The sequence below is a fragment of the Saimiri boliviensis genome, chromosome 19, assembly GCF_048565385.1.
Source record: "Saimiri boliviensis isolate mSaiBol1 chromosome 19, mSaiBol1.pri, whole genome shotgun sequence".
In the NCBI taxonomy this organism is placed as follows: Eukaryota; Metazoa; Chordata; class Mammalia; order Primates; family Cebidae; genus Saimiri; species Saimiri boliviensis.
In genome coordinates, this window is record NC_133467.1 from 35,858,483 (window position 1) to 35,885,296 (window position 26,814).

Below are 26,814 nucleotides of genomic sequence, written 5' to 3' on the forward strand. Positions count from 1 at the left end.
ACAGACGTGTCGGGTGACTTGCAGGGCTCAGTGCGTCCTCCTTTGTGCCCTCTCTATAAAGGTTCATGTGGCCCTGCGGGCTCTGGAGGTGAGACTGACTGTGCCCTGCCCATAGCATGTGGTCTCCGGGTGGCTTGATCCACATTGGACCTATGTCCGTGGCTGCGTAAAGTCTTGTGGCCTTGGTGACTTGGTCTGATGCGTAGGTGGGTGGCGTGAATAGAGGTGAAATCAGAAATACTCTGATTTCAAGGTGGAGAGCCCAACGCTGAAGGAAACGTTCTGGTCTCATGGTGGGGACAAGAAGAGCAGTGACAGTGTCCGGATCCCCTGGAGAGGCTGCTCATGGAGGTGGTGTGCCCTGGTCTCACGGTAGGGACAGCATTACGGGGATGGCTCCCTAGCCACAGGTGGGACCCTGGTGAGGAGCGTGCTCTGTTTCCACGGTGGGATTGGCAGTGGTGATAATGATCTGATTTCCTAGTGGGGAAAAACCAGGGGGCCTGTGTGGGAGTCGGGAGCCGGGTCGCTTCTGCTTCAAGGTACCAGAATGGCCAGGAGTCCGGCTCAGAAAAGTCCTGGACCTGTGTTTGTCAAATCCGAGCAAAATGGCTGTCAAGGCCTCTCCTGCAGTCACTGCCCATGTACACAGCTGTGACGCCTCCCTTCTCCTTCCTTTTCCACTCAACATCCCACCCGAGAGACACTGGCCACAGTGACAAGGTGTCTGATTAGACGGGAGCCTGTTAAGACGCTATTGCTCTTCTAATTCTGGCTAAACCGACATTGGTTTTGTCAATCGACCTACATAGGTCGAGCTCATTGCTTCCGATTTCAGGTGATTTCTATCTTGTCACTCTCTCCTTCCCTCCTCAGCTCATCGCTGCCCAGGACTTCCTGTGAGGCAGCATCACTGCCTCCAAGGCTCGGCAATTAGAGACTTGGACTCCAGCAGGGAGGGCATCTTCAGATTATGCCTGTGGAGGGAGCGCCCAGCTGCAGTGTCCATAGCAACCCTCCGGCTGCCACCTTTCCCAGGAGCGAAGGAGGCAAAACAAGGGTGGGAGGCAGGCGAGGAGCCCGGCGTTCTGCAGGATTCATGTCAGAGGGCTGGGCACCCGGGCTGCAGCTCCCGAATGTGCATGGTGGCTGGGCTGAGGGGAGAGGGGCCTTTGTCCCTCGTTTGGCAGCGGCGACCCGGAGCGGAGTGTGCTGGTTCCACAGCAACCCAGAGATGACCGGCCGCTTGAAGGGGACCATCGTGGAGGCCAGGCTCGAGTCCCGGCTGTGTGCTTGACTCACGTGTGAGTGCACGCAAGTCCCCTCCCATCTCCGGGGGACTTCTGCTTTTGCTAATAGGGTGGGCCTGGAGGCGCCTCTGGCCTCCCGTCCAGCCCTCTCATTCGAAGGTTTTATGGTGCCCTCACCCAGGACAGACAACAGATGTTTTCTTCCCCGATGCTAAATAAACCTAAGGAAGCCTGGGAAATAAGAGCGACTTTTGCAAAATAGTCACAGAAGTTGGTTCTGGCGCCAGATCCAGTCCCTGGGCCTCCATGGAAGGAAGCAGAAAGCTGAGGCTGGGGTTCAGGCTCTGCCTGGGGGCTCCCTGCCGCCTCCCGAGGTGCCTGGAGTGTGAAGCTATGTGCATGCGCCACCAGCAGAGGCCGCCACACTCCTCAGAAACCCGCCGCAGGTTGCTCTGCCCCCGACCCCCGTGGGTGAGCACTGACCAGCTGGGACCACAATCTCAGACCCAAGGCGGCACGGCAGGGGGCTGCCACTGGCCGCCTGGGGTCCAGGGAGGGGCTGGCTCAGGGGGCTGCGGCCTCAACTGCCAGCTGGCCCTGCTGGTCCCTCACTGTCCTCCCTGCGGGAGAGACATCCATCCAGGCCCGCGGGATACTGGCCGCCTTCTTCCCTGCCAGGAGCCCGTGGCTGCTGCGGTCTGGGCCCTCCCTTGGGCTGCTCAGGTGCCAGTTCTGGGTTTGGGAAACTGTTGGAGTTTTATTTTCTGTGAGCCGTTTGAGGCTGAGGCCAGGAAGCTGATTTAGTCAGCAAATTTGAATTGAGAACATGCTCTGTGACAGGTTCTGGTGTTACAGAAGTGAATAAAATAGACACAGGTGCTGCCCTGTGGAGCCAAGTCTCCAGTGGGGACGGGTGTCGTCACCTACACCACGGTGTGGGGCTGGGCAGGACACACCCACCCAGGATGGCACGTGATGGTTCTCTCTACCCAGTCGGCCCCATGCAGACTCCAGGCCCTACCCAGACTCCAGGGCCGAGGCTCAGATGCTGAGCCCTTGCCAGGCAGGGGTCCCGCAGACACCAGCCAGTCCACGTGGGCAGCACTCCACTGTAAGCAAAGCGTGTACCTTCACCCTCCCCGTGAGCCCGGCAGGCATCTTGGTGACAGAATGTTGGCACCCTGTGCCCACTTCCCATGCCTTCTTCCCAGACACGGCATCAGCACCTTCCATTCGACCTTTGACTCCCTCAAATAAATAAACGTTCCCATCCGGACTGACTCATCTGGTTAGAACAAGAAGTTCCCACACCAAAGCCTCAGAGAAGGGATCAGGAGACGCGTTTAAAAATGTATCTCAGTTTTCACAAGACAACTGCGCAGGAGGCGTGAATGATCCCAGGTTCGCAGGCTCGGAGGGACGCACCTTGCTCGTCAGGGTCCCTGGCAGGAAAATGGCAGCCTGGAACCAGATGGGCCGATTCCCCGCCCAAGGCTGCTGCGGCCCCTGGCCTGGCGGCTCCACCATCTTCTCTCCAGGTTAGGAGCAGCCTGGCCTCTGCGGAGTTTTAGAAGTAGAATCATCAACCTTTGTCCGGATAGGTCTCCATGGAGCTGCTCTTTTGAGACCTTTCCCCACTCCTGTTGTTAGAGGAGGTTTCATGAAGGACCCAGGCAGGAGTGGCAGGCAGGAGGGATACTTTCTCTAGAAGGCGGTGGAGTTCGGTAGCAGAGTCTGAGTGGGGAGGGTGTGACCTCGCAGAGTGCATAGACCTGTGTGGCTTATGGCTTGGACTCTCCCCTCCTCTGTGAACAAGAGTAGGCTAGTTACTGTCTCTGAAACTTGACTTGGTTTCTTCATCTGTAGAATGGGGATACTAACCTTACCCCCTGGCGTGTTGGAACCGTGAATACCCAGAGTTGGCCCTCAGTAAATGCTCCAGGTGTAGGGAATCGGGTCATATGTCCCCTTTACCTTGACATTCAGACAGGCTTCAGCTTTTTCTTTCTTTTTTTTTTTTTTTTGAGACGGCGTTTCACTCTTGTTGCCCAGGCTAGAATGCAATGGTGCGATCTCGGCTCACTGCAACCTCAACCTCCTGGGTTCTAGTGATTCTCCTGCCTCAGCCTCCCTGGCAGCTGAGATTACAGGTGCCTGCCAATATGCCCAGCTAATTTTTTATATTTTTAGTAGAGATGGGGTTTCACCATATTGGCCAGGCTGGTCTTGAACTCCTGACCTCAGGCGATCTACCTGCCTCAGCCTCCTAAAGTGCTGGAATTACAGGTGTGAGCCACGGCACCTGGCTTAGAGCTTCGAGTTTTCTTTAGCAAAGCAGAGTATGGGGAGGAGCCTGCATGAGGCTGAAGACTCCTCGGCACGCGTAGGGGGCTGAGAGTTATGGGCGCATGGCCTGGGGACAGGTAAGGTGCTGTGCTCCCACCTCACTCCTCGGATCATGGCTTGTGGGGGTTAGGTGGGCATTCATTATGAGGCCTCACCCAGGGTTGGGACATTGAGGGACTCAGAGGAAAGAAGTGTGGACGGGAGGCCTACGCGTACCAGTTGGCATTCCTGGAGGCCAGCAGGGCAAGTAAGAGGCAAGTCGTGTGTCCTGGGTTAAAGTGCCCTAAATTCTCACTCACGTGAAACTCACTCAGCCTCTTACCCATTTATATATTCAACACACAATTTGGGTGCAGCATGAAATGCAGTGTTTTGTGTGTGTGTGTTTCGCAATTTATACGATAAGCTTCTGTCATCAAGAAGCTTATGGTGTCAATTAAAATCAGGGAAATTAGCCGGGTGTGGTGGTGGGCGCCTGTAATCCCAGCTGCTCGGGAGGCTGAGGCATGAGAATCGCTTGAACCTGGGAGGCGGAGGTTGGAGTGAGCCGAGATAAAGATCGAGCCACTGCACTCCAGCCCGGGCGACACAGCAAGACTCTGTCTCAAAAAATAAAATAAATAAAATAAAACATAAAATCAAACTGGGGAGAGAAGACATGTATAGAGACAGCACCAGTTCAGGGCACGAGGTGAACAGTGTTCCCAGAGGTGCGGAGGGAATTCGGAAGAGGGAGACAGTGTCAAACTGAGGGCGCAGGGGAGGGGAGGTCAGGGAAAGTTCTGGGCAGGGCTGGCGCTCGTGCTACTCCCTAAATTCTCCTAAGACAGGACACAGAACAAGAGGTAGGCTGGAAGGGCTTTTCAGACAGAGTGGATGGGAGAGAGCAGACAGATCCAGGTTCAAATCCATGCCTAACAGGTGACCTTGAGCAAACTACTGAAATCTTTCCAATCTCCAGTTCATGGGGTGAAAGTGGGAACAATAGAACCTCCCCAGCCAGCCTTCCAGGGCTGCCAAGAGTTGCAAATGAAGTATTTTACATAAAAGCAGTTGGAAAACTATAAAGTGGTCTGCAAACACAGGGTTTGTTTTTATTATTAGAGCATTACTTAATTAATTAATTGATTAATCTTTACTAAGCATCTATTATAAGTGGGTCTTTGGAAGAGCTGCAGTGTAGCAGTGAAGAGGACATCATCCCTGCCCTCGAGGAGGTCATGGTCTAGGGGCAAAGGACTCATAAGGAGACAACAGCTGTGTTACTCTGTAGAGGCCCTGTTAGCACACGGCACTGAAAATACAGAAGCAGCTCCTGATTTGAGTTTAGGGAGTTCTGGGGAAGCTTCTCAGAAAGAAGACGTTTGAGTCATATCTTGAAAGGCAAAGAGAAATGTGTTAGATGGAAATCTAGGGGAAGGGCATGCCAGGCAGAGGGAACAGAGGGAGCGGGAGAAGGGAGATGGGAAATAGCATGATTTATGGGAGAGCTACAGTAGGTCGGTGATGCTGGGGCTTAAGGAGGAAGGTGGTGAGGAATGAGCCGGGAAAGGAGGGCAGGAACCGAGCAGCAGCATGCTTGATGTGGAGCTGGCACCCCTACCTTCCTTGTCCACTCTCCCTGTACTCTCTGGGGTAAGAACCTCCTTCACACCCTCTTTTGCAGACTAAAGAGGCCTAATTTGTCAGTCTCTCATCTTAGGGAAGTCTAAGGAGTTGCTCCTCATTCTTTAAGCTGTGGCTTACATTTCACCACCTCCATGAAGCCACCCTTGACAACCCTCTGCCTTCGGTGAACTCTACTGTGTCGACCACACTTTGGGATCATCACTGCTGTGTTTTGTCACCCCATGTGATTATAACTTGTCTCTACAGTGAGACTCTAAGTTCCTGAGGGTTTGCTATGTCAGTCACATGGTAATGTTTAATAAATATCAGAAAGACTGAATCTTTTGCATTTGGGTTTCAGGACATAGGATGAGTGTTTGAGCTTTGAGATTGGATGGGCCTGGGTTTGATTCCAGCTTTATGACTAGTTATTAATTAGTAACTCTGGGCAAGTTTTACAATCTGTCTAATGACTCCGTTTTGTCATCTATAAAATGGGTGATGGCCTCCACTCACAGGCTGCTGTGAAGTCATGGTTGTGGCTGGGAGCCAGGGGAAGCACTGGGGAGTTTGCAACAGTGGGGCTTTGACATGCAGCAACAGCAGACGATGCCTGAGCGCAGTGCCTCTGGAGGGCAGCGTGGAAAACCTGACTGGTTGAGCGCTCCCAGCTGATTCACTAACCTGGTGGTGCTTGGCAGTTACAAAGTACTTGGCCGGGGCTCTCACTGGAACTAAGGAAATTGAAAGCCTGAGAAGATAAGCAATTGGTCACACAGTGGGCGAGTGGCAAAGTTTGTGCTGGTGAGCAGAAAGGCAGAGGGTGGTGTGCACAGCCTGTATATAATGACATAGGAGGCAGCGGTGTGTTGGTACATGTTGAACAGCCAGAAAAGGTTTAACAAGTGGCTTCCGGAAGACATAAGCTCTAATTTACAGTGTTAGCCGATTTCTGTGGTGTAAATTCTCCTAGCATGGCTGATTTCAAGCTGCTAATGTGACATCACTGTGGAGTCAGGAAGAGATGTATATGGATGATCAGAAGGTCATCTTGCCTGTGGTCACACAGCTGTCCTGTGGCAGAGAAGGGCTCCAGCCTGGGCAGTCTGACACTTGAGCCCAAGCTGTAAACATGACATTGTTCTCCTCCTGTTCATGACAGGATAGCTGTAACAAGGGGCATGAGCTGGCTCAGTGGCGTCAGCTGTCAAGTTCCAGTCCATTTCCAGATAACCACTGATCTTTGGTGCTGGCATAGTTAGGGCTCCACCCAAGCTATCTCATCCTCATCCATGATGGCAGGACGTGCTCTAACAGGCCCCATTTGGATCCCACTGGCACAGCCAGAACTGGATGCAAGAGGCTGGCCAGAAAGCTTAGCTGAGGCAGCTGGGGGTGGAGTGAGCACAGGAATACCCAGGCCTGGAGCCTACTCTCCAAAATGGATTTTTCACAGCCCAGAAGCTGTATCCAGCACTAGAAAACCAACATGAACAGCACATTTTTTTGCTGCTAACAACATATTCATGATAATTTATTAGAAGATCATTAAACTTAAGTATGTGATCTGGAGCCTTGAACCAAGCAGGTGGCTCTATGTGGGGGATGGAGGAGAGGGAGGGACATCAGACATGCAGACGGGAAGGAGAGGGAAGGCAGGAGAGCCTGAAGGGGTTGAGGGTGGGTGATAGAGGGGCTGGGCATGGGAGAACACACGAGATCCCAGGCTTGCATCTGAGGCCTGGTGCTGTGACCTGTAGTGTGTGTGTGTGTGTGTGTGCACGTGTGTGTGTGTGTGTGTGGTGGTAGGGGTAGGGGGAATGACTATGTCATTGATAATCTCAAGAATCAAGATTGTTATTTTATATTTTAATTTTTTTAGAGACAGGATCACCCTCTGCCACTCTCACAGCTCACTGCAGCCTCAAACTCTTGGGTGCAGCCAGTCCTCCTCCCTCAGGCTCCTGGGTAGCTGGACTACAGGCACTTGCCGCTGTGTCCAGCTAAATTTAAATTTTTTTTTTTTTAATAGAGGCTGGGTCTTGGTATGTTGTCCAGGCTGGCCTTGAACTCCTGGTTTCAATCAGTCCTCCTGCCTCGGGCTCCTGAAGTGCTGGGATTATAAGCGTGAGCCACCACTCCTGGCCGGAATCAAGATGATTGTGCAAGAGCAATTGTCAGGTGCTTGGGGTTGTGGCTTGAATTACAAGTAATATTTAGCTCTCAATCATCAGAGCTGATGGGGGATTGGAGGGGTGAGAACTTATATACAGAGGGTAATTTGGGCTCATTTGGGGGAAGCTGTGTCCCTCCCTGACCTGGCCACTTGCTGCTTACCAGTCAGGAGAGCTGCTTTAGAAGCTTCCTGTGTGCATATGTGTGTATATGCACATGCATGGGCTGGTGTGTGCACACAACTAGGTACACATGTGCATGTGTGGTCACCTGCTTAACATGGTTTCTGGGTGTGTGTCTGTGTCTGTGTGCATGGATCTCCTACCCTTTCCTCTTCCCATCTAGGGAGGGAGCTGGACGGAGGCCAAAGGGTGATGAGGAATCAAGAACCAGAGAAGAGGAGGCCTCCCTTTTAAAACCCCAGGTGTGCTGGGGAATTCCATCATGGTGATTTCCTTTCTGATGCCTCAGGCTGCTGCAGTTAGAAACGAACATAAATTCAGCTCTGGTCCCATCCCTTAGAACCCCCTCCGTACACAGTGGGAGCTTAATAAATACTTGATGATGATGATTCTGAACCTGGGAAGCCAGCAGCTGTTCCTAGCTCTGACTCCCAGAGCCCCATGGGGCAAATCAGGCAGGGAATGACCATGGGGGATCTTGAATCTTCCTGCCAGATCCCCCTGTGACTCCATGCCGAGCTGTTAGCGAAGGGGTTGGAGCCATGGTCCCCATTCACACATTCTGCTTTGGGGAGGCCAGTTCTTCCTCAACAGCTTCTCCTTGGCTTTCCCCCATCCAACATTTGAACAATGTTTATTGAACAACCACTTTGAACTGAGTATCGTAGTGGAAATGTGTTCTGAGAGACAGTGTAGGATCTGTAGGGTCAGATTGACTAAGTTCAAATCCCAGCATCTTTACAAACGGGGTGACATCTGACAAGTTATGTATCTATGTTTGAGTGTTCGAGTGGTTTTTCCCCTTTCCTTTCTCTCCTCTTCCTTCTTCCTCCTCCCTCCTCCTTTTCCTCCTCCTCCTTCCTCCCTCTTCCTCCTCCTTCTTTTCCCCTAATTGTCCTTTCTTCCTCTTTCCTCCCCTTCTTCTTTCCCTCCTCCCTTCTTCTCCCTCCTCCTCCTCCTCCTCCTCCTCCTCCTCCTCCTTCTTCATTTTCATCTGTAAAAGGAGAAAGTTGACATCCTTTTCGTGGGGCTGATGTGAGGGTTGGAAATAGGGCGCCTGAACACACGGCGTAGGCACTCTGTCAATGGTAGGTGAGTTTATCCACCCGGTGTCAGGAGGCAGATCCCCCCACCCCCCGCGCTTCTGTGACCTTGACGTTGGTACTCAGCATCTCTAAGCATCAGGCTTTGTAAATGAGACCATACTGCCCACCGCCTTGGGTGTTTGGAGAATGTATCCGGATAATATGTGTGAAACAACCTATGGTGAACCCTGGGGATTAATAAATGTTTGCCTTCCCCTCCGTCTGCCTTTCCCCTCATCAGGGTACACACCTCCCCTCCCTAGGAGGCCCTCTGTCCTTCCTCCCCATCGCCTCGCGTGAGCGAACATCCCTTGTCGCCATGGGCTTGCGGGTTGTGGCCATACCTGTCAGAGAAAGAGGGCAGTGGCTCAGCTCCGGGGCGGGGGAGCAAAAACTACAGTTCCCAGCCTTCGCTGCGCCGCCACCGGGGCCGGAGCAGACGCCAGGCCCCTCCTCCGGGGAGGAGCCTAAGCGGGGGGCGGAGCTAGGAGGAGGTTGGAGAGTTAAGCCAAGCCAATGAGACCAGCTGCTAATAAGTGGGCTTGGCTTACAATGTAACAGTGGCAGGAGGAGGCGAGCGAAGCTATTGAGCCAGCGAGGAGTGAAGCTGAGCCTGGCCTCACACGCTCCTAGAGGACCACCTCCTGAGAGAGTTCTTTCACCCCCTCTTCTTCCTCCAAGCTCCCCTCCTGCTCTCCCTCCCTGCCCAATACAATGCATTCTTGAGTGGCAGCGTCTGGACTCCAGGCAGCCCCAGAGAACCGAAGCAAGCCAAAGAGAGAGGACTGGAGCCAAGACACTGGTGGGGGAGATTGGATGCCTGGCTTTCTTTGAGGACATCTTTGGAGCGAGGGTGGCTTTGGGGTGGGGGCTTGTGCTGCAGGGAATACAGCCAGGCCCCAAGATGGACACTTCTGGGCACTTCCATGACTCGGGGGTGGGGGACCTGGATGAAGACCCCAAGTGCCCCTGTCCATCCTCTGGGGATGAGCAGCAGCAGCAGCAACAGCAGCAGCAGCAGCCGCCGCCACCACCGCCAGCGCCACCAGCAGCCCCCCAGCAGCCCCCAGGACCCTCGCTGCAGCCTCAGCCTCCGCAGCTTCAGCAGCAGCAGCAGCAGCAGCAGCCACCGCATCCCCTGTCTCAGCTCGCCCAACTCCAGAGCCAGCCCGTCCACCCTGGCCTGCTGCACTCCTCTCCCACCGCTTTCAGGGCCCCCCCTTCGTCCAACTCCACCGCCATCCTCCACCCATCCTCCAGGCAAGGCAGCCAGCTCAATCTCAATGACCACTTGCTTGGCCACTCTCCAAGTTCCACAGCTACAAGTGGGCCTGGCGGAGGCAGCCGGCACCGGCAGGCCAGCCCCCTGGTGCACCGGCGGGACAGCAACCCCTTCACGGAGATCGCCATGAGCTCCTGCAAGTATAGCGGTGGGGTCATGAAGCCCCTCAGCCGCCTCAGCGCCTCCCGGAGGAACCTCATCGAGGCCGAGACTGAGGGCCAACCCCTCCAGCTTTTCAGCCCCAGCAACCCCCCGGAGATCGTCATCTCCTCCCGGGAGGACAACCATGCCCACCAGACCCTGCTCCATCACCCTAATGCCACCCACAACCACCAGCATGCCGGCACCACCGCCAGCAGCACCACCTTCCCCAAAGCCAACAAGCGGAAAAACCAAAACATTGGCTATAAGCTGGGACACAGGAGGGCCCTGTTTGAAAAGAGAAAGCGACTGAGTGACTATGCTCTGATTTTTGGGATGTTTGGAATTGTTGTTATGGTGATAGAGACCGAGCTCTCTTGGGGTTTGTACTCAAAGGTAGGGGCTGTGGTTTCTCTTTATACCTTGAACAAAAGGAATATGTAGGTAGCAAGAGAGAGAGATTGAGAGAGAGAGAGATTGAGAGAGAGAGAGAGAGATTGAGAGACATTGAGAGAGTGATTGAGAGCGAGATTGGGAAGGAGACTAGGAGAGAGAGGTGCTGGTGGTGGTGGTGAGAGGCGCTTGCTCAGTTATATTGAACACTCTAACTTCCCGTGGTTTTCCTTCTTGATCCCGGGAGAATTCATTCCTCGCTTCCTTTGGTGGGTAGGGGACATCCCCACACACTGTGTCTAATTTGCAGACTCTCTGTTAGGGAGGATTAAAGAATCCCTTCTGAGAAATCGTTTTTCCTCCTGGCTCACTCGTCCTAAAGCATAACCCAGCAGCTTAACGCACCAATTAATTACACTCCGCCTTGATGTGTTTGCCAGTTCCTGCGACTTCCCCTCCTCTCCTCCCCTCCCTGCTCCACTCCATTTTCCTGAGGATAAAAAAGAAATAAATGTCTGGGTGGGGGGTGGGGATTCCATGCCATTGCCCAAGTCCCTTCTCTCCCTGTCTTCTCTCTCTCTTCCCAAGTTTCTATTTCCCTCGTCTTCTCAGAGAGACTCGGGCAAAATAGAAAACCATCCATGACCTGGGTCTCCTGAGGGCATGGCGTAAAAATATAGCTGGGGGAAATCAGTGGTCCTTTCCCTCAGGAGAGAGGACTCCATGAACCTGCTGCTGCTTCATAAACATCTCCTGATAAAAATGGCTACAGGTGTTCCCCGGGCAGAGCAACTGGGCGCCGCCTTGGCATCAGCTGGGGGAGCACCTTTCCTTGGGATGGGATGACAGGGCTTCCCGGGCGGTCCCTGAGAGCCCGCGCCCCAGCTCAGCCCCAGTTCTCCCCTCCCACCTCAACTCCTTCTCCTTGGGATAAATAAAGATGAGTGTGTGTGTGAGTGTGCGCCCGGATGGAGAACAGCAGGCACTGGCTTTAGTGGGGAGCTGGCCCCACTGCTCCAGCCTCTCAGTCCAGCTCCAAGACGGAGGAGGGGGCTTCCCTCCCAGAGGGAATGGAGATGGAGGAAGGTGGGTTTCTGCCGATGCTCTGCTTGCCGGGGAGCCCTCCTGCGGTGGGCTGGAAGGCTTGGAGACCTGTGAGTCGAGGGACAAGTGGCCCCACGATACCCCCACTCTCAATTTGTTGGTGTGTGTGTGTGTGTGTGTGTGTGTGTGTGTGTGTGTGTGTACGTATGCATGCGCCTGCTTGTTGCTTGGATTTTTCTATTTATTTGTCATTTGGGGCAGGGGGTGGCTGGGCAGGCTTGCCAGCGGGTAGCTGGGAGGGGTTCAGCTGTTGGAGGTTTCAAATAGAGCTTGTTTCAGGCAGGGCACAGCTGCTGCGAGACTGTCACATTCCTTATTGAAATCCAGTCGCAAAAACCTAGGAGGTGCTGATCGGATTTCCCCCATTCCCAGCATTTCGCTTTAACCGGGGATGGGCAGACTTTCCCGCCCTGGAAAAGGGTGGGGCGGACCTGTCAAGGCGACCCGAATAGCCAGGACCAAGACTTCCAGGCAGAGGGTCCTCCAGGGACCTGGCTGCTCTCAGGGGTCTGGCCTGGCTGAGGGTGGCACCTGGGAGCTGCCTTCGTCAAAATAGCTCAAGGGAGAGCGTCTCAGTGAGCAGAAGCGAGCGGGGTTTCCCCTGGAATCGCAGCTCACTTAGTCATTCCCTGTAATGAGCCTCTGCGTCTGCGGGTCCTTCTGCTCACTGCCTTCTCAGAACCGCCTCTCCTGCTGGGCACTCCAGGAGATGGGGCTGGCAGTCTTGCCAGGGCTGGCAACTGCCCTGGGCACAGCCCTGGCTCTCTCCAGTCCTCCCCTGGAGACCAGGGGCCCTTACTGGGGGAAACTGATGAAGGCCCAAATGCAAGGGGGGTGTGGGGAAGGGCAGCCCCAGCACCTTCTCTTTCAGTGACACCATGGTCAGACTTCTTAAGGAAACGGCTCTTCCCAGAGGCAGTGGCTGTGCACAGATGCACAGATCCCAGCGTGGGATCTACACACACTTGTCTTAATGTGATGGGAGGGTCACCACTGTGCAGGGTTGGGGCCTCTTCCCTGCCTGGAGCAGGTGCACCCCTGAGGGAGAACTCAGGGAAAGGGGCTTTTCCAGAGATGGGCAGGCAGATTTGCGGTGAATGAAGGGTGGGGCCACCTGAGGTGCTTGGCTCTCCCCATTTCTAAATCACAGACCCTCACAGCAGCAGTGGCGTGCACCGAGGGCGCAGCAGCTGAGAGATCCTGCTTGCCTCAGTGGCCACGTCCTGTGCACCTGGGGGCTGGTGCCGTAATGAGCAGAGCTCACTTACCCTGCCCGCCCACTCATCACCCCTGCAGTGTCCGTCCATGTTTTGAGTCATTTATGGAACAGGCCTTTTCTGGGTGTCTCCTAGGTACCAGGCGCTGTAGACACAGCAGGGCCAAAGTAGGTACCCCTCTCTCCTGGAGGCAAATGGGGTCGTTTCAAGGAACTGGGCCAGAGTTGGAATCCCAGCTCTGCTGCTACTATTTGTGTGATCTTGGACAAGTCCTGGAGCTTTAGCGAGCCTGTTTCTCCAGCTGTCGAGTGGCGAAAATTAAATTAGAGAAGTGTAAGGCACGTCTCTGCCTGCTCAACAGATGGGATCGATTGTGATTGTTATTGATGATGACAATGATGGCAGGAAAGGAGCTGTCTTTCTCCTGACATCTCACTCTGGCTGTAAAATCAGTTGGGGCCTTAACAGATTGGGATCTAAGACCTGTGGATGGAGTGAGAAGTTGTATCAGGGAGGGAAGAAGTTCTGAGAAGGAGCTGAGGCTGGCGGGAGACCACCTTTGAACATGGTCTGTTCTTGGGGGAAGGTGAACATCTGTGTCTCAGTTTCACGGAGGAAATGGACTCTACTCTTCTGTGGCCTGGGTTAGATGAAGAGTCGCAGCCCAAGAGAGCTCAGGGACATTCAGTGGACCCTGGGGAGGGACAGGTGACACTCTTGTTTGCTGGAGAGCTTTGTGTGCCTGGTTGGCCATGCTGACCAGTCTGGAGGCAGGCGGATGGACGAAGCCACCTTAGGGGCACCAGGCAGATGAGGTAGCGCTGCCCCGCCAGTGGCAGCTCCCACTCAGAGGCTCTCTGGGAGGGGACAAACTTTTTTTTCCCCCAGGTGATTGAAGATTGACTAACCTCGTGCCTGAGCTGCTGCTTTCTGAAGTTCTCTGCTTTTTTCCCGTGGGGTTGTGGCCTTGCCGTTCCCCGGTGTTTGGCGGGTGCCTGTTGCTGGGGAAGGAACTCATCACGCAGGCCTGGGTGTCTTGAAAAGGAGTGTGGCATGTGCCCCGAGCGTGTTCCGTGAATGCAAATGGGAGCCAGTGTGAGGGGGTTGAGCAGCCGGGACAGAACATCCCAGCTTCTGCCTCACAGGCCTGTAGGTGCTGGCGTTGGGAGGAAGCTCTGCTGGGAGGCATCAGCCCGGAGGAGTAGGGAGGTGGGGCTGGATTCCAGGGCGAGCTCAGATAAGAGGAGCGCTTCTCATCATTGTGCCTGGGACATGAGACCAAATGGCAGAGAGATGCTTGAGATGGCCTCCGTAAGCTCCTAAAGGTATCAGGTGACCCTAAACCAAATAAGGAATCCTTTTTTTTTTTTTTTTTTTAAATAGGCAGGTTTACTCTCCGAAGGCTTAGACACGGTGACAAGACCTGGTCTAGAGATTCTGTTGAGAGTCTTAGTCACGCCGTCTCTACCTATCTGTGTCACTCGGGTAGAGGAGCAAGGACCTGGGGAGTCCTTCTTGGTGTTCCTTATTTTCTTCTAGCGCTGGTTTGGGGCACACCTGCTCCATTGCATTAAATTACCTCTATGCTGCCTTCCCTGGGTCCAGAAAGAATGAGGGAGGGGAAAGGTCTGGCTGCCCTCCCCCTTCCCCAGGCTGTGACTTCACCCTGACCCTGCCATGGCGTTGGTGGCTGAGCTGGTAACCTCTGTGTGGGGGCAAGGCACCCGTGGGCCTCGTTCCTCCTGGGGCGCAGGCGCTGGGCTGTGGGGTGGTCTCGGGGGAGGCTGGAGAATGCTGGTGCAGCCGCGTGGCTCTCCTTTCCCACCAGTCTGTACAACCTCAAGCCACTTCCCCACCCCCGGCCTCGAAACTGGTCTGCAGCTCTCCTCCCAGGCAGAACCAACCCTCTGCCCACCCCCCAGCCATGCCCCCATCTTGCCCGCCCCATCAACTTCCTGCCCCTCTGCTCCTCTCTGCTGCCCCTGCCTGGTCTCGTTACTGGGGTAACCCAGGCAGCATGGCAGGCCACCCTGGTGGCGCAGGCTTCTTTGCATGTCCAGGGAAGCCTGGTCCTCTGGCCATTCATCTTTTTTTTTTTTTTTGAGGCAGAGTCTTGTTCTTTCACCAGGCTGGAGAGCAGTGGCTCAATCTCGGTTCACTGCAACCTCTGCCTCCTGGGTTGAGGCGATTCTTCTGCCTCAGCCTCCCAAGTAGCTGGGACTACAGGCACCCACCACCACGCCTGGCTAGTTTTTGTATTTTTAGTAGAGATGGGTTTTACCATGTCAGCCTGGATGGTCTCGATCTCTTGACCTCGTGATCGGCCCGCCTCGGCCTCCCAAAGTGCTGGGATTACAGGCGTGAGCCACGGTGTCCAGCCTGGCCATTCATTCTTTAAAGAGGTAGGCCAAGGTATTCTCTTAGGCCAAGGCTAACTTGTCTGTCTCTTTGCAGACCTCAAAGAGGTCCGTGAGTCCACCCCCAGCATCCAGCCCAAATGATTGAGTAGTATCACAGGCCCCAGTTCCGCCCTCCCTGGTCTCGGAAGCCTTGTCTGCAGAAGGGCGGAGCAGCAGCCCAGGCTTGACCTGCCGAGTGGTTCTGCGTCTTCCGTTTGACCAGGTGCTGTTCTGGGATAGGTTGTTGGCGGTCACAGTGTCCTGGTATTTTTGAGAAGATGCCTCCGGGCACCGGTGCCTGTGTTTCAGACGTGGCGGAAGAGCAGGAGTAGGATAGACCCTTTCCAGCCCTTCCCGTGGACCCTCCCTGTGGGTCACCCTGCAGGACCAGTATGCAGAAGGCAGGAGACTGGCCGAGAGCCTGTGAGCCGGCTGCCAAGGGCCCTGGGCGCGCGTCGTGTCTTCACAGGTCACGCTGAGTGTGTCAGCTCACAGGAGGGCAAGCGCGGTTCTGACAGCGTGAAAATGGCCTTCACCCCTGCCCGCCGTGGGGTGGTGGTGACTTTATTTATAATCTTTGTGGACAGTCTGTAAATGAGTCAAGCATTTGTAACCCACAGAGGGACGGCTAACTTTTTATATATGCTTCTCCCTTGCGTGTCACCACACTATTTATAACTGTCCTGGGGGAAAGACTCATCACACGGCGGACTTCCCTTCCCCACAGGCGGCGTCACCCGGGCGCTCGGGCAGTGGCATCCTGGCTGGGGCATTTATCTCTGGCAGATCCTCATTAGAAAGCCATCGGATGGCCTCACATTTCTCTTACTGCGCTTTCAGGAAGAGCGATTTATAAGGCCATGGTCAAAAGATCTGCTTTAAAAGATAGAAGGTAAAGGAAATCAAAATGAAAAGAAATTTGAGTAACCTCTGTAGAGAATCTGAGGCCCGAATGGAAATGGAAAATCAGAATAGAGCGCTTCGGTTCTGTTGCAGTTCTTTGCGAAGCACATTTGGGGGAGAAAATGAGTGTGCGGGGGTTGTGAGGGGCGGCTGTATATTGATGAAATACCACTTTACTCAGCTCAGTGACAAGCAGGCCAGCGCGTTCATTGGTAGCTCTTTTTTTTTTTTTTTCTCTTTCTTTCAAAACCCCAAAGGGAGAGCAAGAAAGCAAGCCACCTATTCCTCTTTGAATAATGAGGGTGGGGAATTCTGAGACTGCTTTTCTCAAGAGCTGTCGTAGGAACATTCTAGTGCCTTTTCTTCGGGCGAGGAAAGTCCGGGGGAGGTGAATAGGTTTGTAGGTGCCCCCTCCCCCGACCCTGTCAGTCCACCCCAGGAACGCAGCTGGGATCTGAGGGAAAGGACCGGAGGAGCGTCTGGGGGCAGGGACCGCGCTACTGTCTGGTCGCCCAGCACTTAGTTGGGCAGGCTGGGATGTTGCTGAGTGACAGGAGAAGGGAAGGCAAGGACCGTTTGCTGAGCGCAGGGCTGGCTTTACGTTGTACCGGGAGCATAATGAGCAGGTCTTGCTAGTCGCCCCCTGTGTGGACGAAGTCACCGGGCCATGCTGACACTGCTAGCGGTGGTGGTGGCGCTGAGATAAGAACCCAGGCCCATTTAACTCCCAAGTTCATGCCCTTTCCCGTGCCTGCTGCGGCTGGTGAGATTGCCCGTCGCCTTAAAGGAGACACATTGAGTTTATGGCCCTGAGACCTGTGATGCAAAACGTTGGGGCAGAGGAACGTTACCAAGAGCATAGCAGGAAGGGCTTGAGGGAGGATGGGAGATGCCGGTGCGGGTCCCAGAGAAGACCCGCTGGAGCGGCAGCCAGGGCCAGTGTGGGTCCCCAGGGTAGCCGGGGTGCAGGGCGAGACTGTGGACTGCCCAAGGTCAGTTCTTGATGCTTCCTCTCGGGGGGTCTGGTGCTACTGCCATCAGGGTGATACTGGGCAGGCTTCGAGGGGGTAGGTGTGGGGCTGACAGGGAAATTGAAAGCCCATCCTGCAAAAGCCCTGCCACAGCCCCCAGCACCCCAACCCCCCACCCCTGGAGGGTCAGCAGGACCCCCAGGCCTGACTGGACATGTCCCTACACAGCTCTGTTCCCCTCCCCTCGGCCTTGCTCCTCCAGCACTGGGCATGTGGCTGCAGATCGGGGACAGTCACATGAGCTCAGCATCTTACATCTTACAAGATATTTTCATGCCTGGGTCCCTCACGACCCCCACGGTGGCTGGCCCAGGGCTCATTACGACCAACTGTTTCACAGATGAGAAAACCAGGCTGCACAGGGGGGGTCCCAGGGTTGAGTGACTCCAAGTGCCCATCTCAGGAGAGATGGTTCTAGAATGAGAGCTCAGGTCTCAGTGCACTTCTGGTTTCCCTGTTCCAAAGCCCACCACAAACTTCTGCTGGGGGTTTGAGTCAGGGACCTCTAAGGGCTTCTCCATTCCTGGTTCTACAGGTTTCTTCATTCTTGAGCACCCGCTGTCTGTGCCTCACGCCTCTGCTGAGCTCTGTCGTGGGCCGTGAGAGCTGGGAAAAGGCCCGTGTCTGCTTTGAGCCCCTCAGGAGGTGCGTCTGCCTTTTGCCTCCAGCTTGTTGTGTGATCTTTGTCAAGTCCCTCTCTTCTCTGGGCCTCCGTTTCTCTGGCCTAAAAACAGGAGCTGAACTCCCTTCCTGTGCCGAGGCTTTGCAGTCTGATTCCAGATCATGTTTCATGACAAAGATGAGCAGCCACAGTCCTGAGCGTCATGTTCTCCAGGCTTCGGGCACCACCCAGATGGCATCCATCCTGGCTGGACGGGGGTTTATGGTGTTGGTGTTTGGGAGGACTGAGGAAGGAGACAGTGACTCAGACTGGGGACGTTAGGTAGATTCCCTGTAGGAGGTGGTGGGGGGGGGTCCCTGAAGGACCAGACAAGCCAGGATGGGCGGGGCCCGGGCGGGAGTTCAATTCTCAGTGTGAGAAGCCCGGGGAGAGGGGCAGAGTGTGTAGGGAACGGATCGGGCATGAGGGCAGCTTCGAGTTGCTGCTGTGCATTACACACAGGGGCATGCAGGAAGGAAAGAGGAGACTGTGTCTCATCCAGAAAGGTTTTGGCCAGGCAGCGAGCACATGTTCAGGGCAAGGGCACCGTGATGGATGGAATATTTAGTAGCATCGGTGACCGCCAGGGCCGCAGAGTTCTTTCTGCACTCCCCTGAAGACCTGATATCCTTCTTTCTCAGAGGTGGCTGGGCTTGGTGGTTAAGGACTTGGGGCTGGGTGCGATGGCTCATGCCTGTAATCCCAGCACTTTGGGAGGCTGAGGTGGGCAGATCACCTGAGGTCAGGAGTTCAAAATCAGCCTGGCCAACACGGCAAAAACCCATCTCTACTGAAAATACAAAAGTTAGTTGGACATGGTGGCGCGAGCCTGTAATCTCAGCTACTTGGGAGGTTGAGGCTGGAGAATTGCTTGAACCCAGCAGGCAGAGGTTGCAGTGAGCCAAGAGTGTACCACTGCATTCCAGCCTGGGCAACAGAGCGAGGCTCCATTTCAAAACAAAAACAATACAAAAAAAAAAAAACAAAACAAAAAAACAAAACAAAACAAAACTTGGGTGGCACACTAGTGACGGGTCCTCTGGGAACTTACTGAACCCAAAGCCTGTTTCCTCAGCTGTTAAGAAGGAATCACAACTCCTGGCTGTAACTCAGTACCCAGCACAGAGCCAGCCAGCCACTGGGTCTCAGCAGGTACCAACTGTTGCTTTTATTAGAGTGGTGGTTAGAAGATGCCACCTGGAGCATCAAGGCTGGAGGGGCATGTATGCCCGTGTCACCCCTCCACTGTCTGCAGGTGGCTGTAGACGAGTTGGTGTCCCTGCCTGGAGAGCACGTGTGGAACACGCCCTTTTCTCATGAGGTCAGATGGCCTCCCCGCTACCCCCGTGATGAGCTCCCCAGTCATGTTTCTGGATAGATTTTGTTGGGTAAATCTGTGTAAGTGAGAAGGATGTGGGCTGTTCCCTGGAGGGTGGGGCTGCAGTGGTGGCCTGGGCTGGACTTCTGGAGCTTTCTTACCCCATGGGGCCCAGTTATTCTACACTCAGTCAGCGATTTGTGGCCTGGGCAGAGCTAACCGGGTGTGGACATGCAAATCAGACAGGTGGAGAGAGAACAAAAATAAACCCACGGGGCCAGGCCAGAGGCTGAGAGGCCTGGAGGAAGGTCAGGGGGACACATGATGACCAGGCAGAAAAAGGCTAAGAGAGCGGGGCCACGGGGAGAGCCGAACCGCGAAGCTGGCCTGGGTCAGAGGCTGGGAAGAAAAGGATTGTCACAGCTTGCCTGGTGCTTTGTCAAGAGAACACGATTCCCCCTTCGAGACCTGAGTCAGGGTGCTTTCTAGAGTTCCAAAGGTTCTCTGTGCCCCTTCACTCTGCTTGGAGCGCCAGGGCTGCAGCAGTAGGTGACGTTCCCAGCCAGGTGCCAGGGGGCAGCAAGAGCAGCTGGGCAGGGGAGGGACATGCTCAGGGCTTGCCCTACGTGAAAGCCATGTTTTTCTCACAAGGCCTGGTTGCAGGTAACCAGCGTTGTATTCTGAGCAGAGCCTTGATGATCCTAAATGAACAGCCTGCAAACGATGTGTGAAATAATATGCAAATTGGCATCTGTTATTTTTGAGTCAGCTTGTTGGACGTTTTTCTTAAAGGACAGGAGTGATGCTCAGTGTCAAATGAACAGGAAAGTCAGCTTCAAGGGCGATCCTTGCAGGGGCTGAGCTGGCACCTACTCCTTAGAGCTTGCTGGTACCAGGCCTGCCAGGCGGCATCTACAAGGATGGTTGTTTGGTGTTTTGCTTCAGGTTATAGATGGAGAGACCCATAAAGCTGCCATAAAGTTGGCTGCCCTGCCCAGGGTTGCCCAGTAGATACAGAGGAGGAAGCAGATGACCTGCAGCCTGGCCTGAGCCACTGGACCTTGTTGACCCATCGGTGGCTTTGAACAGAGGGGCCCTGCAGGGAGGCAGGCAGAGGCTGCCTGTCTCATTCTGGCCTATCTGCCACTGTTGGTTTTCCTGAAGCTCTGTGCCTCCAACCCTCTGAGCCTCAGTGTCCCGGTTTGTAGTGGATGTGGGGAGACTGACATCCACTAGCCTGGGGAGGATAACACTTGCCAATGGTTGGGCAGGTGGCCAGCCCGGCAGTGGCTGTTCCTGGGCTGCCAGCAACTGGGGGCTCCTCCTAGCCTCTTTGCCTGAATTGGCACCTGCCTGCCTCCTCGCAGGAATTTTTGGAGAGCAAAACCCCTTTTGAGATTTTTGATTTTACCAAATTGGAGTTTAGCTATTTCCTTTCTTTTCTGGCTTCCAGTGGGTAGGATGTTGGCTCCCCAGAAAGCTCCTGCACATGCGAATGCCCAGAGCTGCTGGCATAGGCGATGTTACCTTTTCCCAAGGTGAGGGCTTGGGGTAGGCATGTTGCTCAGGGTTGCGCCTCGGCCTTTGGAGAGGCTGAGAGCTGGATGGCAATGGTGGAGGATGCAGGGGAGACCTCAAGGGGGCACCATACCTGCCCTGGATGGTCAAGCTCCATGGGCAGCCAGGTGTGCTAGCTGGGGTGGGCAGGATCCCTACAAATACCTCCCACCCCTGTGAGGAAGGCAGGGAAACGACCACCCTCCTCCTTATAGGACCCCGAGGCCCATAGAAGTTACGTGGTGGCTCATGCCTGTAATCCAGCACTTTCGGAGGCTGAGGTGGGAGGATTGCTTGAGCCCAGGAACTCAAGACCAGCCTGGGCAACATAGTGAGAGCTTGTCTCCAAAAAAAAAAAAAAAAAAAAGTTACAGGACTTGTCTAAGGCTACACAGCATTGTTAGCGGCAGAGGGATAGCTGGAGTCCAGGAATTCCTGGTTTTAGTCTCCTTTTCTTTCTCCCATGCCTCCTCCCGAAACACATCCTGAACACCCACTGTGTGGCAAGCCCTGCCGCAGGTGGCAGGCATGCAGGCAGTCTGCGCCTCACGCCCTCCAGGGGTCTCTCCCCAGCCAGCTGTGTTGTTCTGCACCAACTCTTCCTAGGAGAGCACAGGCTTTCCTTGCAGGCCTGGGTTCAAATCCTGGCTACGTAGCTGTGTGGCCTTGTGCAGCGGCCTCTTTATCCGGGAGGTGGGCTTTTAATTCTTCTTGTGGGTGGAGAGGTGGAGAAGTCAACGTGGGGCAGAGCTGGCGCCCAGGGGCCTCTTGTCTGTGCTGGGCAATGGTGGGTTCTACCTTGGTTGTTTCTTCTGAGAGCTCAGCGGCCTTGGGATCATACAAGTTCCCTCCCAGCTGGCCCCGTTTCCCGGTCCCTCCTGCTCTGGGCTGGACCTGGTGTTAAGCTCTGCCAAGATGCCTTCCCTGCTCCAGGAGAGTGATGGTGCTGAGCCTGGTGGGAGGGCGTTTTGGCGGAAGACCCTAGACGGGGTGCGTGCTGTGTGCCGCCGATGGAAAGATCCCTCAAGCGTGGAATGAGATGGATGCAAGCCGAGAGCAAGTCTAGATTGGAGCGGAGTCATGAGGGTTTCCTCGAGAGTGGATGGGATCATATACAATGCTTGCGTCCACAGCAGCCGGGGGAATGCACGGCTCTCATAAGGACTCCAATGTAACACCGGGTTGTATTCAGGAGTGAAGAGGTGACAGGCAGCAGAGAAGAGGAGAGTAAAGGTTTATTCGGGGCCTACTCTGTGTGTTGACACACCTCATCTCATTAAGGCCTCACAAAACCCTGTGAGGTAGATGTAATTCCCCCCATCTTACAGATGGCCGACTCAAGGCTCAGAGAGGTTACGGGACCTGCCCAGGGTCTCACAGCCGGGAGACGGTGGAGCTGGGATTGCTCGCACGCTGTGTGGCAGACACGCTTTTGCCTCTCACACCCTAGGCTGGGCTCTCCTGCCCGCCCTGAGCTTTCCACTCCCACCCACCCCACTCCTTACTGTGCCACCCACACTGCACTGCCAGCCTCCCCCAGAGCCCCAGGGGATGCTTTGTGCTCACGGAGTAAGGGAGGGGTAGAGGGAGGAGGGAAGGAGGATGCTACAGGTTCAAATACAGGGGTTTTGCTGAAGCTCAGGTGCTGTGTGGGCTCTGGGGCTGAGGAAAGGCTCCCGTGGGCCCTGGAGGGGCCAGCCGAGCCCTCAAGAGCATGGGTCCTGGTGTTCTCACCACAACTCTGTGGCTTCCTGGCTGTGCAACCTTGTTGAGAAAACTGCCCTCTCTGGACCTCAGTCTCCATGTCTGTGAATGGGGATGACAGAGTTTCCTCCCTCTCATGAGGATGGGTGTTAGAGGAATAAATGAGGCAAGGGCACCCCAGCGTGTTCTGGCTGGCTCTGGGGGTTCAGCACCAAATAGACATGTAGCTCACAGGCTGATGGGGGAAGCCGGCAGTGAACAAGTAACAAGAGGTCTGATGTGAGCTTTGTGGGAGACAAAGCCACACACACGTGGCCTGGGTTTGACTCACAAGCCTGAGACTCGGTGTCCCATGCCTCTGTCTGCTCCCCTTTCCCCGGTTTACTAAAGGTCCATCTCTCCCTCACTTCTTCCATCCTCCCTCACATCTGTCTCCCAGGCCATCCTTTGCTTCATATATACGGGCTATCTAGCCTGGCTTTAGAAAACAGGCTCAGCGCCGGGCAGATCTGGGGCACAGCACTGGCTGTGCCACGTACTGTAGCCTGTGTGGCTTTGGGAAGCTGTCTCGGTGCTTTGATTCCCAGTTTCCGTGGGGGTTAATCCTAACCTGGCCGCTGGGATGGTCACGAGTTAAATGAGATGTTGCTGTTTGTAAGGCACGACACGTGGCTTCTGGTGCACGCGAAGCACTCTGTGAAGGCCAGCTGAGTTGTGGGTGAGAAGCGCCCTGGGCTAGGTGTGGGGAAGCTTGGTTTCTGGGCCTGTGTTTTGTCATCTGGAGAGTGAGAGAAGGAGCCTGAGGAGGGATGTTTCCTGCACTGGCCGTCTGCGGGAAGGTCCTGAGCGCCAGATGGAATTATGGAGAGAACTGGAAGATGGCGTGATATTCCAGCTGGAGGGTCCTCATCGAGGGTGCCTGTTGGCATGGGGGGCTGGCGGAGAAGGGGCGGGTCATCGAGGGTGCCTGTTGGCAGGGTGGGCTGGCGGAGAAGGGGCGGGTCATCGAGGGTGCCTGTTGGCAGGGTGGGCTGGCTGAGAAGGGGCGGGTCATCGAGGGTGCCTGTTGGCAGGGTGGGCTGGCTGAGAAGGGGTGGGTCATCGAGGGTGCCTGTTGGCAGGGTGGGCTGGCTGAGAAGGGGCGGGCCACCGAGGGTGCCTGTTGGCAGAGGGGGCTGGCAGAGGCTGGGTGGGTCATCAAGGGTGCCTGTTGGCAGGGTGGGCTGGCGGAGAAGGGGCGGGTTTATCTTCCTGACCCACAAGCGAAACCCTATGAAGACGTCGCGGCTAAGGGGATTTTCTCACTCTCAGGAGTCGGCTGAGGGACAGGCCCTTCTGGCCAGCCTCCCTCCCTGCCGCCTCCTCCCTGCGGGCCAGCCCTTGGCACGGGGCCTGCTTGTCTCCTGAACCCTCCTAGCAGCAGGGATTTAATTACTATAATGTAAGTAGCTGTGGCTTGAGGCCTTCTGGTGAAGGGGAAACAGATTTCTCTTCTCACTGGGAGAATAAAAGTCTGTGGAAAGGAAGAGAAATGTACTTTTCCCTGAGGTCCCTGAGGCTGCTGGGCTGAGGGGAGCTTTCTTCAGGGCAGGGAGAGGAGCATGGGTGCGGCGGGAGGGGTGCCACGTCTGACTCAAGGATGCTTGGTGCTTGCTTTTGCTTTCTGTCGGATGACTCAGCTAAGCTGCCTCTGTTTCCCCAATGACCCTGCTAACAGATCAGCCCGATATTCAGCAGGCATCTGTCAATCACCTACCATGTGCTCAGCACTTAGAAACTTCCAGCTGAGTAGTGAGCCCAGGCGGAAAAATAATTTTATTCATTGACAAAGTTATTGAATGCCTGTTACGTGCCAGCATATTGTTCTAGGCACCGCGGATATAGAGTCATGCGTTGCTCGATGACGGGGACACAGTCTCAGAAATGCGTCATTAGGTGACTTCATCGTTGTGCAAGCGTCATGCAGTGCGCTTACACAGGCTAGGCGGCATGGTCCACCGCACCCCGAGGCTGGATGGGGCGGCCTGCTGCTCCCAGGCCACAGAACTGTACAGTCTGTTGCTGTACTGAACTGTAGGCATCATAACACAATGGCAAGTATGTATCTAAACACAGAAAAGGCGCAATAGAAATACTGTGCAACAGATACAGAATGCTGCCCCTGCATAGGGCGCCTGCCATGAGTGGAGCCTGCGGGACTGGAGCGGCTGTGGGTGGGTCAGCGAGTGAGTGGAGGGCGCACGTGGGGGCCTCGGACATGACTGTGCCTCCTGTCGGCTTCAGACGCACTGTTCACTTAGGCTAACGACATTTATTTTATTTTATTTATTTTTTATTTTTAAAATATTTATTTTTTTGAGACAGAATCTCGCTCAGTCACCCAGGCTAGAGTGCGGTGGTGCAATCTCGGCTCACTGCAACCTCTACCTCCCAGTGGAGAAATTCTCTGTCTCAGCCTCCCAAGAAGCTGGGATTACAGGCGCCCGACACCACACCCAGCTAATTTTTGTATTTTTAGTAGGACGGCGTTTCACCATCTTGGCCAGGCTGGACTTGAACTCCTGACCTCCTGATCCACCCGCCTTGGCCTCCCAAAGTGCTTGGATTACAGGCATGAGCCACTGTGCCAGGCTGCTAACTATATTTATTAAAAATATTCTTTTCTCAGTAACAAGTTAACCTTACCTTACTATAATAATTTTTTTTTTTTTTTTTTTTTTTTTTTTGAGACAGAGTCTCACTCTGTAGCCCAGGCTGGAGTGCAGTTGGCTCACTGCAACTTCAGCCTCCCGGGTTCAAGCAATCCTGCCTCACCTCAGGCTCCTGAGTGGCTGGAATTACAGGAATGCACCATCATACCTGGCTAATTTTTGTATTTTTAGTAGAGACAAGGTTTCTCCATGTTGGCCGGGCTGATCTCAAACTCCTGACTTCAAGTGATCCACCTGCCTTGGCCTCCCAAAGTGCTGGGATTACAGGTATGAGCCACCGTGCTGGCTAAATTTTTTTACTTTATAAGCTTTTTATACTCTTTTGTAATAATGCAAACACATCATGCAATCGTAAAACATATTTTCTTTATATTCTGTCTCTGTAAGCTTTTTTCCGTTTTAGACATTTATTTCAAAGGATGCATTTTTACTTACATTTTTTTTTGTTTTTAGATGGAGTTTTGCTCTTGTTGCCCAGGCTGGAGCAATGGTACACTCTTGGCTTACTGCAACCTCCACCTCCAGGGTTCAAGCCATTCTTCTGCCTCAGCCTCCTGAGTAGCTGGGATTATAGGCATGCACCCCATGCCTGGATAATTTTGTATTTTTAGTAGAGATGGGGTTTCTCCATGTTGGTCAGGCTGATCTTGAACTCCCGACCTCAGGTGATCTGCCTGCCTTGGCTTCCCAAAGTGCAGGGATTACAGGCATTAGCCATTGCACCTAGCCCAAAATTTTTTTTTGTTAAAAACTTAGACACAAACACATATTAGCCTGGGCTGACACAGGTTCAGGATCATCAAGATGTCGTCACGAGGTGATAGAAGTTTTCCAGCTCCATTATAATTGTACAGGGCCTTTACCAAAATGTCATTATGTGACACATGATTGTAGTAGAAAAAACTCACAAAAGAGAAAAATCTTTGCTCTCAGGAACTTACATTTTAGTAGATAAAGCTGATAGTAAACTATGTAAGCTAATTATATATTATGTTCGATGGTGATAAGTGCTATGCTGAGTGTTACAAAGAACTTCTTCCCTCCCAGATACATCTCACTCCATCGACAAGTCCTAGATCCCAATCTGTTAAAGCCCCAATTAATTTTACAACCAGAGTTAGATAACAGGAGAAAGACGTCTCCTTTCCTCTCATCATCGTTACCATCAGTAACAATTACAATTGTTAGGACCTCTCTGGATGGGGGTGCAGGGGGTTCTAAGGGGAGAGTGGTCATTTTATTTTGTTTTATTTATTTCTTAATTTTTTTTTTTTTTTTTTTTTTTGAGATGGAGTTTCACTTACTTGGTTGGCCAGGCTGGACTGCAGTGCAGTCGTGCCATCTTGGTTCACTGAAACTTCCACCTCCCTCCCAGATTCAAATGATTCTCCTGCCTCAGCCTCCTGAGTAGCTGAGATTACAGGCATATGCCACCATGCCCGGCTAATTTTTGTATTTTTAGTAGAGATGAGGTTTCACCATCCTGGCCAGGCTGGTCTCGAACTCCTGATCTCAAGTGATCCACCCGCCTCACCCTCCCAAAGTGCTGGGATTACAGGCATGAGCCACCACGCCCAGCCAAGAGTGGTCATTTTAAATAATTGTTCAGAGCTAGGTGCAGTGGGTCATGTCTGTAATTCTAGTACTTTAGGAGGCTGAGGCAGGAGGATCACTTGAGCTCAGGAGTTTGAGACCAGCCTGACCATATAGTGAGATCCTGCCTAAATGAAACAAAAAATTAACTGGG

The 26,814-nt window shown here is 54.0% G+C and overlaps 1 protein-coding gene across 2 annotated transcripts in view; it reads left to right on the forward strand.

Annotated features, from left to right (window-relative positions):
- The first annotated feature begins 9,211 nt into the window (after positions 1-9,211).
- The window catches only part of KCNN3 (potassium calcium-activated channel subfamily N member 3), a 182,828-nt gene continuing 165,225 nt past the window's right edge, over positions 9,212-26,814 (forward strand). Inside the window, exon 1 of one of the 2 annotated variants that reach the window (XM_010348370.3) lies at positions 9,212-10,465. In XM_010348370.3, coding sequence (XP_010346672.2) covers positions 9,551-10,465 — 915 coding nt within the window. In that variant the 5' untranslated portion in view covers positions 9,212-9,550. Of the gene's footprint in view, positions 10,466-11,474; positions 11,549-26,814 lie in introns of those variants that run through there. The other variant, XM_039459988.2, reaches the window with a different exon arrangement.